Consider the following 20,592-nt stretch of genomic DNA (forward strand, 5'->3'; position numbering starts at 1 on the left):
GGTTCAGCTATGGGGGCTATTGTTGAACATGGAAAGGATAGTTTTTTAGGCTCCTATTAAAAAACCCTGTCAGAAATATTGGGTCCCAAGTGGATTTGGGTTCCTTAGAATGTGAGGTACTTACCGCTTCTGTGCACTCAGCTTATTACCGGACAACAGAAAAAGCTGTACTCAAAATCCTGTTACAAACCCATGACTGCTTGATGGCCAGAACCACGGTCAGAATTACAGGCCCCTCCCCATCTCAACCCCACAGGTGTGCCCTGTGTGAGCCCTGTGTGAGGATGTGGATCTCCACCTGAGAACCTCTGGCCTCTGTTTTCATAAGACCCTCTCTTTACATATGGAAACGAATAATTTTCTAGTCGCCCTTCGGCCTCCAACTTACCACAGACTGTATGTTAGTTTCTTCAATTTCTTCACATTTAGTCTAAACGCTTCATCTGTGTTGCTGTCCTATAAACCCTGAGTGGTATGTACTCTGTTGTTGTAATAGAACTTCTGTCTTCTCTCCATTTTTATGAATACAGTTCACTGGGTGCGATGGCTCACGCCTGTAATCCCAACACTTTGGGAGGCCGAGGCAGGTGGATCACCTGAGGTCAGGAGTTCAAGACTAGCCTGGCCAACATGACAAAACCCTGTCTCTACTAAAAATACAAAAATTAGCTGAGCGTGGTGGCACATGCCTGTAATCCCAGCTACTCAGGAAGCTGGAGCTGGAGAATTGTTTGAATCTGGGAGGCGGAAGTTCCAGTGAGCTGAGATCATGCCATTGCACTCCAGCCTGGGCAACAGAGCAACTGTCTCAAAAAATAAAATAAAATAAATAAAATAAAATAAATAAAAATACAGTTGCTGTGCTCCCCCACCCCCATCCCAAAGGTTGTACTAAAATGGGGGAAGATCAAAAACACTGAGACACCCTAACTGAAGAGAAGGTGGAAGTGAAGGTAAGTTGAAAGCCTGTATCGTCAGAGAGTGGGGGCTTTTGTGGGGAATATAAGAAAGGTGGTTGGATGCAGTGGCTCACGCCTGTAATTCTAGCACTTTGGGAGGCTGAGGCGGGCGGATTGCCTGAGCTCAGGGGTTCAAGACCACTCCGGGCAACACAGTGAAACCTCGTCTCTACTAAAAATACAAAAATTAGCCAGGCATGGTGGTGGATGCCTGTAGTCCCAGCTACTCAGAAGGCTGAGGCAGGAGAATTGCTTGAACCCGGGAGGCAGAGAGCGAGACTCCACCTCCAAAAAAAGGAAAACAAAGAAAGGTGACCAATATCCCTACATTCCCACTAGGCACACAGTGGGAATAAATAAGTAAATAAATACATAAATAAATAAGGAAATAGACTTGAAGAATGATGTTTGAGTTTGCTTTTTTTTAAAGCAGAATTTTGGCTGGACGCGGTGGCTCACACCTGTAATCCCAACAATTTAGGAAGCCAAGGTGGGAGGCTCGCTCGAGTCCAGAAGTTTGAGACTAGCCTGGGCAGCATACCAAAACCCTGTCTCTATCTAAAAATAAAAATAAATAAAATTAAAATAAACAAATAAAAGCAGAATTTTATAATAGTGAAGAGGAAGTACTGAAGTGAAACATAAAATTACCTTCCCTGGGAGTACTGAAGGTGGGGGCTGGAGGATAAAGTCCTGCCTGTCTGGATCTCTTTTGCTCTGCTTTTTTTTTTTTTTTTTTTTTTTTGAGACGGAGTCTCGCTCTGTCGCCCAGGCTGGAGTGCAGTGGCCGGATCTCAGCTCACTGCAAGCTCCGCCTCCCGGGTTTACGCCATTCTCCTGCCTCAGCCTCCCAAGTAGCTGGGACTACAGGCGCCTGACACCTCGCCCGGCTAGTTTTTTGTATTTTTTAGTAGAGATGGGGTTTCACCGTGTTAGTCAGGGTGGTCTCGACCTTCTGACCTAGTGATCCACCCGTCTCGGCCTCCCAAAGTGCTGGGATTACAGGCTTGAGCCACCGCGCCCGGCCTTTTTTTTTTTTTTTTATGACAGAGTTTCGCTCTGGCTGGAGTGCAATGGTGCAATCTTGGCTTACCACAACATCCGCCTCCCAGGTTCAAGCAATTCTCCAGTCAGCCTCCCGAGTAGCTGGGATTATAGGCATGTGCTACCACCCTTGGTTAATTTTGTTTTTTTTGTTTGTTTGTTTTGTTTTGTTGTTTTACTAGAGACGGATTTCTCCATGTTGGTCAGGCTGGTCTCAAACTCCCGGCCTCAGCTGATCCACTGTCTCTGCCTCCCAAAAGTGCTGGGATTACAGGCATGAAGCCACCGTGCCCGGCTGCTCTGCTTCTTAGTGGAGACTAAGGGGGTGGGTAGGATTCATTCACTCATTCAACAAATACTTACTGAGAGCCTCTAATGTGCTAGGCAATTTTAAGTGACAGAACTGTAGAAGTGAAAAAACCAGGCAAAAACAGACAGTAAACAAATAGTCAATGAAATATTTATTCTGTCAGATAATGCTGGGTACGGTGGAGATAAACAAAAGAAGAAAGGCAGGTAGGGAGAGGCGAATGTGGGGATGAGAGAGTGAGAGTGGGATGATTGCTTCAAATAGCGTTGTAAGGAAAGACCTGATGGGAAGCTGACCTTTGAGCAGAGCCCCAAGTAGAGCAGAGGTTACAGATAGGTTAGCAGACCACTGGGGGAAAAGCATTCCAGGCAGAGGGAATGGCCAATGCAAAGGCCTGGAGATGCAAACATGTAGAGCACGTTCCCACAACAGCAGACAGCAAGTGTGGCTGGAGCAGTGAGGAGGGGTGAGTGGTAGGAAATGAGGTCAAAGAGGATGACCAAAGTCTCAGATATGTCATTCTTTAATTTTATGATTCAATGCTGCATTTATGGAACATTCCTAAGCACCAGATACAAAACCATGCTCGGGGGAGGTATTTTAAAAAAACAAACAAAACTAAAAGTAGCTACAGAAACTGTTTAGGTATCAACTCTATCAGAAGTAACCGCCAGTCTCTTTCTGGCTAAAATATAACGTTTTCAAGTCTCTTCTGCTACATCAAGCCACAGATAACCTACCAACAATCTATGATTAAGAGTTTTCCAATTTACGCATGGTCTTTTAACTTGACAGTAACAAAAAATATCACCATAGGAGTAAATTCAATGGGAAATTTTACAGCCAAACTATAAAGAAGCATAATGTGGCAGGGGGTTAACGCAAAATCCAGAAACCTGTCTGTGTTCCTCAGACCCATTTCTTAGGGACATTTGTTTACCTTGAATTTTGCTGGGATTTACAGGCTCGAGGGAACAGTTCTGTGGCAAGTGCCTGTCAATACCTACAGACAGCTCAAAAAGAAAGGCCTGGGTTTCTTTTTCTTTGGCTTTCTTCTCGTCTTTCCCCACCCCCACCCCAGAGCAGAACACTGAAGGATCTGAGAGAAAAGCCCTGCAGCTCATCAAGATCAAGGCAGGCATTATATTTCAAGTTGAAGTTCAAAACAGCTTGCTTTTTGCTGAGACGTCTTACTTCCTGAAATCAGATGGCGCCTTTTAGTACTTCAGTGTGCTGAGTCACAAGCAAGCTACACACTCGCTCTTTCATTTCAGGGTGCCAGGCTGAGAACTCATCTTCCTCCTTGGTAAAGGGAACGCAAGGACCCAGTCAAGAACACATTTGGAAGAGGTTTCTGTGAAGCAGAAACCTTTCTCCTTGCTTTATTTTACCTTGAGGAAATTGGACAACCCAGAAGTAATTTTTTTAAAAACTCTGTACATAATCTTTACATGGTATCACCTACAGCTGCCTAATGACTACAGTATTGATTTTATTTTAGCTTATGTTTACCCATTTATTGTAGCGTATTCAAACATGGATGACAAAGATATTAGAGAATTCTAGCCCTCCAGAGAGTCATTCAGATTAGAGCCCTGGAAGCTGAGAAATAGTTGTTGCCCATGGTTCAGTCTTGGTGGAAGACAGGTTTTGGTGAATTAATGACCCACCAATAAAAATTGGACAGTTTCACATAAAAAGTTCAAATTTGGAGATGCCCTTGGAAACTTGAAAGATCTGCTAATGCTGAACTAAAATTTCTGCATATGAACAATTGGCGAGACCCTTCAGCCAGACTTGGAGACAGAATGGGTGCTAGGAACATGTGATGTCCTCCCTGGGTCATCACTCACCTGATACCAGTGTATTCCTCCCCAGTAGTGCCTGTCCCTGTCACATGCACCTGGGACCCTCACCCGGTCCAGCCACTTTATTTGACAGATGAGGAAAGTGGGGTTCAGAGAATCATAATGACTTATCCAGTGTCACCCAATTAGATAAAAGTAGGAGCCAAGATTCTGGTCCCCTTTCCAAGATGCTCTCATTCCCTGGGACTCCAGTTGTAAATGAAATTGGGCCACATTTGAAGCAGTATCTCAGATGCTGTTAGCTCTGAAGTGATTTTAATTATAAATCATCACTAGAAACTAATGAAGGCATCAAAGCTATGATACTGGTATAGATGGGAAGGACTGGGGAAAAGTATAACTAGGAGATAAAACATTTCCTGAAGGATTTCAAATTTAAGTAATCTATATTTAAAATATCATGATTTTCGTGAGTCACAGAGTAGGGCAATGAAAACCTGGATAAAAATCACATCCTAATTTAACTAGACTGAATAAATTGGAAACAATTATTTCTTGGATTTTTAGAGGCTTTTTTAAATACAAGAATTCTGCCCATCTATCTACTTCATCATATTAATTCACGGTAATACATTAAATGAAAATAAATCAGTAATTATTGAGGCCCTTCAAGATTCTTTATAACCAATTATTTATTTTCTTTATAAGGTAAACTTATGCATTCTCTGAAAAAATTTTGTTTCCACTGGTAGATGCATTATAAATGTACATATAATACAAAAAATATGCTGGCCCTGATAACCCTCGTGTTATTTTTTCCTTGCTGCATCAATTCCAAATAGAAATGTCAGTTTTCCTAGATTAATTTTTCTATACACTATTGTTACATAGTCGTACTCCATCCTGCTTCCTAGGAAGCTCACACTCCACCTGCACCATCCTCAGATACTTTTCACCTTGAAAGGGCTTGAAAAGAAACCAGAATATTTCCATGGAAAAGTATGTGATCTGGAAATGACCTGCCAGGCCTCCCACTAAAAGAAAAAAGTACTAACCGGATATAGCTATCATTGATGAGACAAGTGGAACATGCTATAGGTTTTACAGTCCCACAGCTCTTTCAGCATAGCCAGCAAACAAGAGGCTTCACTTCTTACCACATTAGCAGCCATCTCAACCTATGTAACAGTAAGAGATAGTCGAAGTACAATGCTGTTCAGTAATGCTGTAATGTCATTGGAAATTGCGGTTGCTAAAATTAAACTGACACTTGGCAGAAATTAGCATAACACTTTCCATCACAGCCTTATGACAGAAAGAGTGTCTGCGTGGCACAGGCAATGCTGAGAGCAGAGCTGTGCATCACCAGGGGGATCAACGTCTGAGGCCATGCAGAGAAAGCTTTGAAGGGATTGGAAACCCACAATCACAAAAATGCCACAGTCTCCCATCCCTTCACAGGGACACAGAAGTCGATGCTCAGATTCAAAGTCCAAACTTCTCTTTGCCTTTTGACCGTGTTTTTTCACCAGATGGGAGGGGGAGCTCCATGTTTGGGCAAAGAAAAGGAAGGCTTTATTTTATCATCTGCCAGCATGAGTTTTCTCCTTCTCCTCCCCACCGCCCTCAGGATCGAGGTGAACTCCTTAGGAACACTCCTTAATTGGCAGAGGGCTACTTTTAAGGCAATGGGAAGACACTCCTCTCCCCTGGGGCCCAGAATATGTCCTCCATGCTGGCAGTGTTTTGTTCTAACCCAAAGCATATGTCAGCTTCCTCACTACACAGCTCAGGAGTCCAATGCAACTAAAGAGTTAAATTCCTTGGAAATAAGACCAGGGAAGACTCCTGGAGCTGTGCAGGTGCAGAATTACAGCCTGCCACTGCTCATCAGACCACAGATTCCCAAGACCCTGCACAGGGTCTGAGGGATAGCAACATTTGGGTCTTCTTGTTTTGCCATTTAAAAAAATAAAGAAATTTCCATCCTCTCGCATAGAAATGAGCACACAGTAGGTACTCTGAGTAAATATTTGTCAAATAGTCAACACGGTTTTAAAATATTTCATCCAAGCTCCTTTCCACCCCTGTAAGTCTCAGTCTGATTTCAGCTTTCCTAATCCACAGATGGCCAGTTTAGGGCCAGATCATCTGACGTAAGAGCAAAAAGGCTATGTCCCCTTGTGGGAGGCAGGGCAAAGCTCTGCATTGTAATGAAGTCACCTTATTCAATGGCACGAATTCACACAGTTTAGAAGTCCAAGAATAATGAAACTGGTAAACATACAAACCAATCAGGCAAAATGAAAACCAAGGAAAGTTTATCTTTTCTTAGCCAAGAGGGGGAAAGGCCAAGGTATGTAAGACATACACCACAGAATACTTTGTTCTTTCTTTTTTATTTAGTCACGACACATCAGTACAACAGAGGTCAAACCCAGTTCAGTGGAGGTCGTTTAACTACACCTGCTAAAAGAATAAACCTGAAAAATGATATTTTATAGCCCAAATCAAATTAAATAAATCAAAGAGAAGGAGGCAGGAAAGCCCTTTTAAATACCTTGGCAACCACAGTTCCATGCACCAAAAGGAAAACTCACATAAAAATTTCCAGTTAAAAGAAAACATGGCAGTTCCAGGAAAATTAGGTTATGCATTTAACAGGTTCCACTGTACTACTCAATTGACCACTTGCACACCATGATCACTTATCCATGTTAACATTTGTGAATTTGAGATCCGTGTGATTAAAAATTCATTGCACTGCTGGGGCTGGTAAATGCAGGCGTATTCTATTCAATTACCTTCATTTTCCTTTCCACCAACACTCCAAATGAGACCTAACCTATCAGCGGCTCTCTCCTAACTAAATCAGAACTGCCAGTCCTGGCAGACACCAGCAGCTGGTCAGATGGATTCAGGGCCACGAATAGTTTGTACATTCACCTTTCTGCTATAGGAAGTAGAGAATTTACCAGTCTTCTTTCTTGGATAAAGCTGATCATCTGATTTGTCAACGCTTTGTTCAGAAATATAAAATTCAATATAGTTCCCCTCCCCCCAAAAGAATATTATGTATACAACACCTTAATCTGTCAAAATATTAACAAACAGAATCATGTTAACATTAAGCATAGTGGTTTGGAAAATTAATTCTAAAAACAGACCATAACTATACAAGGAGAAAAACAGACCAAAAATACTAAATGTTAAGATTCCCCAAATTTGGGGGCAAAAACGGAATCATTCTGGTTTACAAAGTAAATTAGGCACAGTACAAACCTATCACAAAGTGTTGGCTTGTACTCGCTATTTCAATTGAATGTCTTGAACAAAATTTAACAACTAGTTTTTAAAAACTGCTAATACATGACATGATGAAAAAAACATTAAAAAAGAAAAAAGTAAACCAACAAACCTTTAGTCTTTAAAAAAAATTTCTCTGAAAGTGTACCTTTTTCCTTTTTACTCTTACTGACGACTTTAAGGTGATGTTGGCAACAGTCCAGCCCAGCTGGGATTTTAAACTTTCCCCTCCCTCATTCTACATCAGTTCTTTAAAAAGCTCCAATCTCCGTCCCCCAAGGTCTATAGGGCTTGCCAAGGTTTGCAGCCTGCGTGGGTGCTGAAGGGCTCAGTGCATTGGGAGACAGTAAGTGGAAGGAGCCGAAAGAGAAGGGGAAGGCCGACAGGGAGGCCACTGAGGAGAGCAGAGGCGGCGACAGTTTGGAGGCGGAGGTGACCACAGGGAGCACCGGTCCGAGGCTGCCGCTAGGGGGCGCTCGCAAAGCAGACGCCTCCGGATGTGCCGAGCCCAGCCTGCCCTGGTGGTGCGGTTCCGTGGGTGAGGCTGTGGTGGCCGCGTTGCCGTGGCCGTTCTGGGGAAGTAACAGCGGGTGAGCGATGTGCGGGTGATGTCCAAAGGCGGTCCCCCAGGGAATGTGTCCGAGGCCCGCGTGGGCGCCGCTCGCGGCTTCCCGCTGGGAGGCGTAGTTGTTGAGATGTGAGACCAGTCGAACTCGAAGCGGGTCAGAGGCATCTAGTCCTTCAATGATGCTCAGATAACGGGCAACTTCTGCCAGGCATTCCCGAAATCCCAAACTCCGATAGTCCATAGCAAGGGCGTGCGCATCAAAGTAGCCTAAGGAAAAGAACAAAAGAAAAATCTCAGGGCTTTGCCCGTTTCCCGCATTTCTTCAGTCCCAGAGACAGCCCCTCCTGGCAGATACCTGCATCCCTTAAAACACGACAGTCAAGGGTTCTTCCGAAAGTCTAAATATTTTGGAGTCGACCAAAATCTTTGTATTAATCAACATAAGCAGAATGTGTTTGCTAATGCAAGTTCAAAGCCCAATTAGAAGCTGCAGAGCCGAAATTGGAATTATACCCTACCAGCAGATGAAATTATGCTCATTCCTTTAATGTTTTCCCTCAACAACAACAAAAAATACATCAAGGACAGAGAAACCACAGAGCAGTGAAATTCATTAGACGCACAGATGTAAGTTATCATCGTGGAGCTTTTAGGCACTTGGACCTCAGTAAAGCATTTTCCTGCTGGAGACAGACACACAGACCTTGGTCTCCTGTTAGGTTTCCTCTACTTAACCGCAATACATTTCTTTCCTCAAGAGGCATGTGGCAGCGCATTTTTTTTTAAATCCCATATACCAAAATAAGACCACATATTGTTTTTAAATGCTTTTTCTCAAAATAGCAATGGACAAATGTGAGAGCTACCTGATCTGAATCAGGGCTGTCACAACTTTTGAAGACCTCACAAATAATAGGTATTTTCCAAAAGATGCACTAGTTCAATCTGCAGAGAGTTGGGGTGGTGAATTCACTGGAGAAGATTCTATGTGCATTTGAAAATGTACTGACAGGGAACTGCACACACCACACACTGTTCTCTCCCCACCCCCAAAGAAAAATCAGGCAGCTACTGCACCAATCCTGGCCTTCAGTCGCTGCTCACTCTATGCTAACCACTCAGAGCCCCCACTAGGTCTAGGAGATGTACCTTTCCCTCCTGCCGTATGCAGCATTTTCAGGTGATCCACGGTCATCTGCAGGATCTCGGCTTTTTCTAGCTTAGCAGATCCCTAAAGATGAGAATGGCAAAAAGATTGATTTGGCACAAGTTCCTTTGGGGAACAACTTAAAATATGCAAACATATATACAAAGATATATGCTTTGTAAAGCGTAAAGTATGGACTAAAGAAAAATCAGTTGTCTTCACAAAATACGCTGGCATCTGTACGAATTCATCTAGGCACAAGCAACACAGCTATTTTCCAAGGCGGATGAGATTAATGGAGGGAAGATTCAGAAGGTGCGGATAGCGACGCTGAGAGCTTTACCTACTTGCTCCATTACCTGCTTCTCAAAAGCACTGGGTACCAGCCTTCTCAGCTCAGACAAGCTGTTATTGATCCGGTCTCGTCGGCGCTTCTCAATTATCTGCAGAAGGCAAGCAAAACAAAGGAAGGTATTACCATTAAGACTGTAAATTTCAAATACAAAAAAAAAGGTGGTTATTTCCGTTAAATAACAAAAATAAAACGAGATTGTAAAGAGACTCACTCCTCTCCGTCTTTTTCTGGCCAAAATCTGGGAAGACGTAGTTGGGGACATGGAACCTAGAGCTGAACTCAAGTTTCTGAAAAGAGAAAAAGCACAAACAAAAACTGAAATCGCCGTTAAATGAGGAGAGGTGACCTGAGAGGTCGCCCCCCACACCCTCCCAGCACTCAGACTTTTTTGCCACTTGGGCTGGAAGGCGCCCAGGGGTTCCCTGGCCGCGGGCTGCCGCCAGCCCGCGACGCGCGGAGGTCAGCGCAGAGCACCGGCGCGCCAAGGGTCCTCGCCCGCTGTCACCGCGGCGGGCCTGCGCTCGCCTCCCGCTCTGGCTCCGCTCCGCCGCCGCCAGCTCACCCATTCTCGTCCGCACTCTCTTTCTCCACCTCGATGGTCTCGTCCAGCTCGCTGTCCGAGGAGCTGTACTCGGGGTGAGCTCGCTTCATGCTGGCTGCCCGGAGGATCCAGGGGAGGGTCGGCGCGGCGGGCAGGGAGGAGTTAACTACAGCGGCACGTCTCCGCGCTCGGCTGCTCGCGTTCAGCACACACTGATCCCGCTCACGCTTTGCCTCTGGTTAAAACTCAACCATCCTTTCCCACGCTGAGCCCCTTCCCAGGGCCCTGGGGAGGGCGGGGGAGCGGGGAAGGCGGGCGAGGGGGCGGAGAGGCGGGGGCGGCAGCTCCAGGGCAACAGCCGCCCCCCGGCCAATCCGGTTTCTTCGCCGCTGACTGGCAGCCGCTCCGGGGAGGGGCGGGAGCGAGGCCGAGGGCGCGAGCGGACCGCGCCCCCGCCCTCCGCGCCCTCCCCTGCCCGGCGGCGGTGCGTCGGCTCCGCGGGGGCTCTGCCCGGCCTGCACTCAGGGGAAGGAGGAGGTGCGGGAGGCCGGGCCGGGACACAAGCCCGCCGGCGGCCGCGGCCCCTCCCCGCCCCGCGCGCCCCGATTGGCCTGGCCGCGCGCCAGGGCCGCGCCTGCAGCGCCTCCGGTGAGCCGCACGCGCCGCGGGCCGTGGGAAAGTGCCGGCGCCGCGGCCGCCAGCCAATCCGGGCGGCCGGCGACGGCGACGGCGGCGGCCGCGCTGGCGGCGGCGGCGGCGCTGGGCGTCCGCATGAATGGAGAAGAATAGGCAGGCGGGGAGCCGGGCCGCGCAAGGGCGCGCCGGCGGGGGCTGGGCGGCCGCGGGCCGGGCCCCCAGTGTGAACCTGTAATCGGAGCCTGGGCGCCGGCCGGCCTCGGAAGCCGCCGCCTAGCGCCACCGTAAATCTCGCCCGCGTGGCCGCCAGTGCTCGGCGGCTGGAGGCGCGCGCTGTTGGCGGGGCTGTGCCGGGTGCACCTGGCCAGGCCGCGCGCCTGCGGCTCAGCGGATCCCGCGGGGAGAGGGGACGCCGGGCGCGTCCACAGTGGCCACCAGTCCAGGGGCGGTCACATGGAGGAGCAAGCTGTGGGCTCAGGGAACGCTCTTTTTGGATTTCTGGGACCGAGGCCGCACAAGCAGCCAGACTCGTTTCCGCAGGGGCTTCCCAGCCGCGAGATGGAATGAATACCCCTGTGCATCTCATTTCCGGGGAAGTGGAGCACTTGTTTTCTCGGCTGACTTTGGGGGAAAAAAAAAAAACCAACGGTCCCTGGGGATAATCATTATGCTGGGGTTTTTTGTTGTCTCTGCCCCCGCCCTCCCCACTCCCCCAACCCCACCCCCACCCCCGGCGTTGGCGGCCAGATCATCTCAGCGGGCGACAGGGTGGCGGTGCTGGCGTTTGCGTCTGAGGCCGGCCTTGCTGAGGGAATGCACGTCTCTGGCCCCAGACACACACCTCTGGCTTCGGTGGCTTGACGTGGCGTGTACTGGCTGCTACGTGAAGTACCCCCCAGTCCACCAAGAAGACAGATTTTTTTTAAATACAGTTGTAAATCTCGAAACTGATTTCTGATTCCAGAAACAGAATGGTTGTTTTAAATTTGAAAATCCGGTCTTCTGTCCCTTACAAACGTGCAGAGCAATTCGCATTCGTCTCAGATCCACTCTGGAGGTTGTAGTCCTGTCTGTGAGGGAAAGTTTAATACCTATCGGTGAGGATAACAAAAGGCTTTTCTCTTTGCAAAATGCTTCCTGGTTTCTAGACTTCCTTATTGATCTGAATGCCATTTTTCTTTCTTTCTTTTCTTTTTCTCTTTCTTTCTTTTCTTTCTTTCTTTCTTTCTCTCTTTCTCTCTTCCTTTTTCTGAGATAGAGTCTCGCTCTGTCTCCCAGTGGTGCGATCTCGGCTCACTGCAACCTCTGCCTCCAGGGTTCAAGCGATTCTCCTGCCTCAGCCTCCCCAGAAGCTGGGATTACAGACGCGCGCCACCATGCTCAGCTAATTGTTTTTGGTATTTTTAGTAGAGACGAGGTTTCACCATGTTGGCCAGGCTGGTCTGAAACTCCTGACCACAGGTGATCCGCCTGCCTTGGCCTCCCAAAGTACTGGGATTACAGGCGTGAGCTACCGCACCCGGCCTCAATGCCATCTTAACACACCCTGGATGCCAAGCACTCTGAGTGGCCGGCCTGGGCCTAATCCATAGTTCCTCTCTGGGCAACCCCACCCCTCCACCCCTCCACACACACTGGAAATACAACCTCCTGGCTCCCACTGAAACTTACACCACTTCACATCACCTCCAGCCCTCAGCCCTTCCATGCAGCCCCTCTGCTTCCCTGTCTAGGCTGGGCCCTTCCATCAGCCATCCTGGGTTTGTTGTTGCTGGCACCCCAGACCTCTGGCTTCCTGAAACTCCACCACATGCTGCCTGTCAGTTGTCAGTCCAAGGTCAATCCCACCACCTACCTGGCTTTCTCTCTGGAAGTGCAAATTTTAAGGCTCCTTCCTGGCCCTCCCAGTCTTCAGTCCAGGGCATCCATCACTGCTCCCTGCCCCTTTCCTCCCAGAACCTGATGGTTCAGGCATAGGAAACCACCCCACCTGCTCTCCTCGGCCTTCCAGAAGTCCTTCTCACCTTCAATTTATTTCCCCAAAGGGACAGGCCACCCTTCCCCAGAACCAGTGTGTCTACTTCCCCTCTGGCTCTGTAAATTTTCCCTGCCTCTGGCACCTACGGTGAGTCAGCCTTTCCTGCTTTGGCCCATTTCTGCTGCTGTGGAGAGGCATAGACAAGCTGCAGATGTTGAGTGAGCTGAGACCAGGTGGGGTTAGGGATGCTTAACTCTACATTGGCATCCAAGTGAATATTGCTCACCTGTTCATGATTACTTTTCTGTCAAAAAGGAGGTTCTCTATGGCCAGGCGCAGTGGCTCACACCTGTAATCCTAACACTTTGAGAGGCCCAGGCAGGAGGATTGCTTGAGTCCAGGAGCTCCAGATCAGCCTGGGCAACATAGCAAGACCCCTATTTCTTAAAAAAAGAAAATTAAAAATTAGCCAGGCATGGCATGCACCTGTAGTCCTAACTTCTTAGGGAGCTGAGGTGGGAGTTTTGCATGAGGCCAGGAGTGCCAGACCAGACTGGGCAACACGGCAAGATCCCCATCTCTAGAAAAAATTTAAAAATTAACCAGGCATGGTGGCCAGTGTCCTAGTTACTCTGGAGGCTGAGGCTTGAGCCCAGGAGGTTGAAGCTACAATGAGCTGTGATCATGCCACAGCACTCCAGCCTGGATAACAAAAGGAGACTCTGTCTCTAAAAAAATTAAAAATGAGGTTGTCCTGCTTCTTAACTTTGACTCTGATTTTTCAATGCTTCCAATAAATATGTATTCTTCTATGTGCCATGTGCTGTGCTAGGGCCTGAAAATACAAAGGTGACCCAAAAGTCATCCAGCCTGCACTCCTAGAACTCACATCCTAGGGAGAAGACAGAGAATACACAATGAAATAGTTATGGATGCTCCAATGCTTGGAAGCACTCCTTGGTAAGGAAAAACAAGGGGGTGAGGATTCTTTATGAGGTCTGGGAAGGCCTGTTCTGTGTTTGGAAGGGACTTAAGATCAAGAAGAGGTGAACTAGGTGGTTCAGTAATAACCAGGAAGGAAGGGGTGGAGACCCCTCCCATGAGTGGTAGGATCAGAGGAGAGAGTTACACTGAGGGCACCAGGCCCAATTTTCTCCCATCTGCTATGCAGAGGGGATTTACCCCTGGAGGCTTTGAGCAAAGGATAACTTTTAACGTCTTAGCTACCCTGAATGCAAGGTACATCCTGCAAATTGACCCATTCTGAAGCTTAAATGGGACTGCCCAGACCTGGCCCCTCAGGAAAAGGACCTTTTACCATTTGAGGGTGGGGAAGTGGGCAAGTGTTGCCTTTTATAATTCATCTGTCCTGAAGAATCACCCTTTTTTATTTCACTCAAAGGCCCATTTTCTTGCCTGGTTTGTAGAGTCTGGGTTCAGTTGCTTAACTTAGCGTTCTGCAGGCTGCTTTTACCTGCATTCCCTTGCCGAAGAGATACTCCAGATGTCCTGGAAGAGAGAGACACTCCAGATTTAGGAATTCACTCGCAAGGCCAGGCCCAGGTGGGGGCCTCCCCAGAGGAAAAGTGGTAGCACCTCCAGGAAGAAACAGCTCATCCTCAAACTCCAGCTGCAGCGTTTCTCTGTGAACGAGGCTTAGGGTGGTCAGCTTGTTGGAAGGGGTGCAAGCAGTAGCTGTGTGTGAGACTGCCCTGGAGGAAACGCCAAATTGTCAATTATTCATTCATGAGAGCTTTGGCCACTGTGGAGGTCCCTACTTGGATACCCTTCGTGAGGCCCTGTCTCTGTCAGTTTGCTAGGGGGTGCAGGTGATCTCAATTGAACAGGCATGGGCCATGGTGCTCAGGAGGACCAGAGGCTACACCTGCAGCTCTGAGAAAGAAGGGGCTGCCTCTCTCTCTAACCTCTTAGTCTAATTGCTGTATCCATTCCGAGGCAAAGGTCTTTGTCAAAACAACTTTGGGTAAAGCCAGCCAGTGGCTAGCTGAAACCTTTAGGGCCTGCTTGCTTATGTACTTGCTTGACAAACTTGTATAAAGCCCCTAGTCTGTGCTGGGCACTGAGCCAGGCCTGGAGCAGTCAGGCTGAAAAGCCACAATCTCTATCAAACTGCTCACAAGTTCTTAGCTACATGACATTTAAGCCTCAATAATCTTATCTGTAAAATGGTGATATTGGCTGGGCACAGTGGCTCATGCCTGTAATCCCAGTACTTTGGGAGGCTGAGGTGGTTGAATCACGAGGTCAGGAGTTCAAGACCAGCCTGACCAATATGGTGAAATTTAGTAGATATTTTTATCTACTAAAAATACAAAAATTAGCCGGGCATGGTGGCGCACACCTGTAATCCCAGCTACTCGGGAGGCTGAGGTAGGGGAGTTGCTTGAACCTGGGAGGCGGAGGTTGCAGTGAGCCAAGATAACACCACTGCACTCCAGCCTGGGCGACGGAGCGAGACTCCATCTCACACACACACAAAAAATGGTGATATCAATAATAGTTACTTTCCAGTGTCACAAATTAAATATGACCAATTATATGAAGCACTTTACAACAATGCTTGGCCACTAGTTAGCACCCAATAAACAACATCTGTTATTATTGGCTTTTAATATACCTGCTCTGCACATGAGCATATAAACTCTGAGCACTAAGTTACTTCTGTGTTTTCTTCTGATACTCTTTGTTACACATCTAATGAGGTTGAAAGGCAGTATAAATAATTATGTACCAATTGGATATATTAAAAGAGTCTCTAGAAAGTAATATCCTTTTAACATCAGGAGAAGGAAACAGTGCTTCTTGTTAAGAGCACTAGATTATTTTGAGTAATATAAGCATCTGCTATTCATTATTAGTGAAAGTTGTGCTTTTTGAATCTAAGAAACATCTCCTGAGCATGTAGTGCTATAAATACATGTATAAGTGAGGAGTGTACTCATGGTGTTCAGAGGTGGCTCTTTCATGAGAACACAAGGAATTTTGACTAAGTGCCAGTTTTCCTTTGTTCCTGATGCTTGCTGCTTTCTCTAGATGCAGCATCTCAAATACCAGATTGCTTTGTGGCATGTCATGCCATGCAAAACTGCACTTCCACTATTAGCTTTCCTAATTGAGGTCAGATGTGAGGTGCCTTGGTGTTTGCCTTGAAGGAATTGATTAATTGGAACCCTAACAGGCAGTGGTATGGTACAGTGGAAAAAGGGATTTCAAGTCACCTGCCTGGGTTCAAGTCACTCTTTATTAGCTGTGTGACCTTGAGCTTGTCATCATACCTTTACCCTCTGAACCTCAGCTTCCTCATCCACAAAATAATAGCTCAGCCTTCATTTTGTTTTTCAAAAGATAAAATGAGACAAAGCATTTTTTCAAGTGCCAAACAAATGTTATGCCTTATGCTTTTAAGTTATGGCGATGATGATGATGATAAGAATACGGGATGCTTCTTCCTGAGCCTTGCTGGACCATCAAGCCTGGAACTCCTGGCCTTCTCCCCTCAGCCTTCCTGAGCCTCCTGTGCCCACCAGTGAATTCCTTCACAATGAGCAGCTCCATCTTTTAAAATATATATATATATATATATTTAAAATGCCAACATACATTTCACAGAACATTAATTTCTCAAGATATACCAGAAACGGTTTTAAGAACTTTACATATAACTGATTGAATTCTCACATCAACCCAGGAAAAGGGAGGTATTATTTTCTCCAGTTTTAGAAAAGGAAACCTACACAAAAGGAAATAAGAGATTTGCCCAAAGTTGTATCTGAATCTCTGCCATTGGTTTGATTCCATGACACCCTCTTTTCCTCAAAGAATAATTTACAGTGTATTCTTTTCTCAGAAGTGAAACATGTTTAGGTATCATTCCTGAATTGTGTTACCCCAAATTTAATATGTTGAAGCACTAACCCCCAATGTAATAGTATTTGGAGTTGGGGCCTTTGGGAGATAATTTGGTTTACATGAGGCCATGAGGCTGGGGTCTTTACAGTGGGACTAGTGCCCTTATAAGAAGAGACACCAGAGAGTTAATTCATTCTCTTCCTGTGCCATCTTTCCTTCCTTCTCCCTCTCTCTTCCTTTCCCTCTCTCTCTCCCTCTCTGCCCCATGTGAGGACACAGTGAGAAGGCAGCCATCTGCAAGCTAGAAGGAGAGCCCTCACCAGAACCTGGCCATGCTGGAACCTTCATCTTGGACCTCCAGCCTCCAGACCTATGAGAAAATAAATTTCTATTGTTTCAACCACACAGTCTATAGCATTTTGTTATGGCAACCTGAGCTAAGACAATTCCTACTTCAAAACTTGTATAAAATCTTAATGTGTCTTTGTAAGTAGGCATTTTTGTTATAGATAAGTGTTCTGGTTCCCAGCTTTTAGAATGTATTCTATTTTACTTGCCAGTAACTGAAGGAGCAAAATAAAAAATACAAATTTTTGCCACTTAAAAAGCCCTATTTTTAGAGCTATATATATATTTCTATTTTTCAATGACTTTTCTTTTTCAAATCCATTATAGATGATAAGTTAAAGAAATAAGACAAGTTTCTTTCCAAATAAATGACAAAGAGCTTGGTATTTCTGGTGAGTTTCACCATTTAAGAGAAGCTTGCATTTTCAGTCTGTAATTTTCTTTCCTGTTCTTGTCCTTTTTGAGCTTCTTGTCAAATGACAGTGAAAGGAAGGGGTGGTTTGTCTCTGCTGGAAATTCCCACTGTGAAAAACTGGCCCTACCGACCCTATCACCAATGCCCAATACAAATAAGCCTAGGACCCCTTTAGGCTTTCAACCCGTCTACCTCTCAAGCCAAATCCCCAGAGTTCATTGTTCCTGGGGTTTCCTTTCTCCAGCCTTGCAACTGTCCCTCTGTGAACAACTTTCCCAAATGCAATGGGCTGCATGCTCATCCTCCCTCAGAGTACACGCTGAAGACCACAATTCACTTCCTTGAATCTCAGTAGACTGTGTGCTTGAATCACCTTTTCTTTTACCCCCTAAAAACACTATAAAAATACTTCCATAATTTAGCTGTTAGGGTTTTATGTTTGTAACACCGTATTTAGTAATTATAACACATAGTATATAGAATAAAAGTAATGTATTTTTCCACTGAGGAAAGAAAGTAATAGAGACAGAAAGATGAGTTGGCAGAATTTTTCAAATACATGCCATAATCTCTCTTTTTTTGGGAGCAGGAATGGGGGAGAGGGTTTCCCTCTGTTGCCCAGGCCACACTGCAGTAGTGCAATCATAACTCACTATAACCTCAAACCGCTGGGCTCAAGTGATCCTCCCACCTCAGCCTCCAGAGTAGCTAGGACGACAGGTACATGTCACCATGCCCAGCCAATATTTTAAAATTTTTGTGAAGTAGTCATCTTTCCATGTGGCCCAGGCAGGTCAAACTCTTGGTCTCAAGTGATCCACCAGCCTCAGCCTCCCAAAATGCTGGAATTACAGGTATGAGCCACCACACCTGGCCTAATTTTTAAAAAGCAACATATATTCCATTTTGAAGACAGCTCGATATGTCTTTGCTTATATGTGCCATCACATGTTATTGTCTCAGTCCATGCTTATTAGCACAATAATATTTAAAGTGCCTTTGTAAAGATTTATCAAAAATACTGAACCTTCAAGCATAGTTTTCTGAGAATTCACAGCTCTGAGTTAAACGTTTTTGTTCTCTGTAAAATATATGTAAAATAATTTTGATACCCAGTTTTAAGAGTTGGTTTAATAGTTTTTGGTGTTAAAAAAGCTGAAAATATTAACAGGTATTCCTTAAATTGGTCACTAACCAAAATTTTACTCTGCTATCAGTTCATGTTAAACTTTTTTAGTACTTAATTCAAACCACTTTTGTTTCTTCTAAAATTTTTTGTTTAAAACACAGACTTATCTTACTGTCCTGGTACTATTTATTGCCCATTTGCAACACTTTCTGAGCTTTTTTTTATTTTCCTTGAAATTTGACTAGAATTGATTTCTTAATTTCACGTGTACACACAAAAACACATGATCTTGGTTTATGGTTGTTAATGTTTTAAACACGGGCAATATATTGGAGACTGTAAATACTCTGCCTTCTTGAATTAGACACTCTTGGGCCCACATGTATACAGATATCACAAACCCTAGAGGACACTGAACAAGAGTACATTATAGTATCATCTTCTTCAGCATTTTCTCTCTGATTCTCCATCTTGATCTCCAGGAATAATTTTTATATTGCTTCTTTCATGTGTTTACTCATGGAATCTGGTCTTGGGGGCCCACATTTTTTAGTGCAAAACAGAGAGTAAGAATATGTTCATAGGCTGGGTGTGGTGGCTCATGCCTGTAATCCCAGCACTTTGGGAGGCCGAGGCGGGCAGATCACAAGGTCAGGAGTTCGAGACCAGCCTGGCCAATATGGTGAAATCCCGTCTCTACTTAAAAATATATATATACAAAAGTTAGCTGTGCCTGGTGGCGTGTACCTGTAGTCCCAGCTACTCAGGAGGCTGAGGCAGGAGAATCGCTTGAACCCAGGAGGTGGAGGTTGCAGTGAGCCGAGATTGCGCCACTGCACTCCAGCCTGGGTGACAGAGTGAGACTCTGTCTTAAAAAAAGAATATGTTCACAGATGATGACTGAAGAAAGAATTGTGCAGCATTAGATGCTTCAGTACAATGGACCAAGAGCACTTTGTTGACATTTTTCCCATTACCTTTATTTATAGCATTCATGGAGTTCAGAGAGAAAGCAGGAGAGGGTTGTGGTGGTCTGTGCCATATACTTGAGGAGAAGGGGGCCTCATAAGAAAACAGGGCAGGAGTGGGATGGCCCGCTGAAAAGTGATTATGAAGCCCATGAGGACAAAGAATGTGAAATGGAATAAGACAATCTAGTTAGGTTTATAAACAGAAGGAGGAGACTTTGAATGTTCATCATACATAGTTGAGGTGATATAAAAAGAATACCCACATAGAGGGAAAAAGTCCTGGAGTTGGGTATCTGCTAGGAATGAACCTGGATTAAGCCTATGGCTTCAAGAATGGAAAGAATAAGGGAAAGGAATTATGAAAAAATATTGAGCAATACTTGGCATATTATTGGATGGAGAAAATACTGACCTGATAGGTAGTGAGTCAAAAATCATTCCCAGTTTTCTTGCTCTAAAACTGGTTCTCAACTTGTAGCAGGCATCAGAATCACCTGGAGGAAGAGACACTGCTGCTGGTGGTGGCCCAGAGACCACACATTGAGAACCACTGCTCTAGAAAACCATTTGTCTTTGCTGATGGAGAAACCTGGCTCTAATAGAAAGTAACTGAGGAGGAAAGGAGTTGCTTGGCTTCAAGGCTATCCATCAAAAGATCATGATGAGTTATACAGTATTCAGCTATGTATCTCTGAATTCAGCCAAGCTCTTTTACATAAGAACTTTGCAATTTCCTAATTAATTCAGGATATATGTTAAATTCCAAAATTGAGCTATATGAATTTTTAGGTGGTTTTGTTGTTGATGGTAATGGTTTGATGTTTAAGACAGTTGCTGCTTATCTTGAGAAACCATGAACTCTCAAAATGTTTCCCAAGGGAAGGGCTCCAGAGAGAAGAAAGGAAGCCATTATTTCCCCTATGTCAAAATGAAATGCTCAGACCTCTGAAACCTAAAGAAATGAGCAAATAAAAGACAAAAGCATAGATGAGATCAGCCTTCAAATCTACAAAGGCAAAATAATCAAAACTAAGGTATAAATTACAATGGTAATAAGAGAATTTAAGAATATATAATAATTATTTTAACTGAGAAACTGTGTTCCTCCAGGGCCTGTAGTTCAAAATTTTGTAATGCACAATGATCCATCCCCAAAAATTGAATATATATTCAGACCCTAGAACTGCAATATTTAAACCAGTGGTTC

At 45.4% G+C, this 20,592-nt stretch overlaps 1 protein-coding gene and 1 long non-coding RNA gene across 4 annotated transcripts in view; one reads left to right on the forward strand and one right to left on the reverse strand.

Moving 5' to 3' along the window:
- Nucleotides 1-6,501: 6,501 nt before the first annotated feature.
- HEY1 (hes related family bHLH transcription factor with YRPW motif 1) lies at nt 6,502-10,348 on the reverse strand. Of its 3 annotated transcripts, none has more exons than XM_023227821.1 (5): nt 10,060-10,348; nt 9,709-9,784; nt 9,502-9,585; nt 9,145-9,226; nt 6,502-8,262 (listed from the first exon to the last, which is right to left on the reverse strand). In XM_023227821.1, the coding sequence occupies exons 1-5, from the start codon at nt 10,146-10,148 to the stop codon at nt 7,679-7,681; spliced, it is 915 nt and encodes a 304-aa protein (XP_023083589.1). In that variant the 5' UTR covers nt 10,149-10,348; the 3' UTR covers nt 6,502-7,678. The 3 variants fall into 3 exon arrangements, with proteins under 3 accessions (XP_023083589.1, XP_023083588.1, XP_023083590.1); XM_023227820.1 differs by having other exon boundaries at nt 9,490-9,585; XM_023227822.1 differs by lacking the exons at nt 9,145-9,226; nt 9,502-9,585; nt 9,709-9,784; nt 10,060-10,348 and adding an exon at nt 8,699-8,969.
- A 261-nt stretch (nt 10,349-10,609) lies between these two features.
- The window catches only part of LOC111553187, a 31,063-nt gene continuing 21,080 nt past the window's right edge, over nt 10,610-20,592 (forward strand). Inside the window, exons 1-3 of the long non-coding RNA XR_002734841.1 lie at nt 10,610-10,686; nt 17,198-17,262; nt 19,864-19,990. This is a non-coding gene — a long non-coding RNA (uncharacterized LOC111553187). The remainder of the gene's footprint in view (nt 10,687-17,197; nt 17,263-19,863; nt 19,991-20,592) is intronic.

This window comes from Piliocolobus tephrosceles, chromosome 7 (assembly GCF_002776525.5).
Source record: "Piliocolobus tephrosceles isolate RC106 chromosome 7, ASM277652v3, whole genome shotgun sequence".
NCBI lineage: Eukaryota > Metazoa > Chordata > Mammalia > Primates > Cercopithecidae > Piliocolobus > Piliocolobus tephrosceles.

Coding starts and splice junctions, on each gene's coding strand:
- HEY1 (XM_023227820.1), bottom strand. CDS start 10,148: ATGAAGCGAGCTCACCCCGAGTACAGCTCCTCGGACAGCGAGCTGGAC. Junction 9,586..9,708: donor CCAGAAAAAGACGGAGAGGA/GTGAGTCTCTTT, acceptor TGCCTTCTGCAG/ATAATTGAGAAGCGCCGACG. Junction 9,227..9,489: donor AGAAGCAGGTAATGGAGCAA/GTAGGTAAAGCT, acceptor TCTCATCTTTAG/GGATCTGCTAAGCTAGAAAA.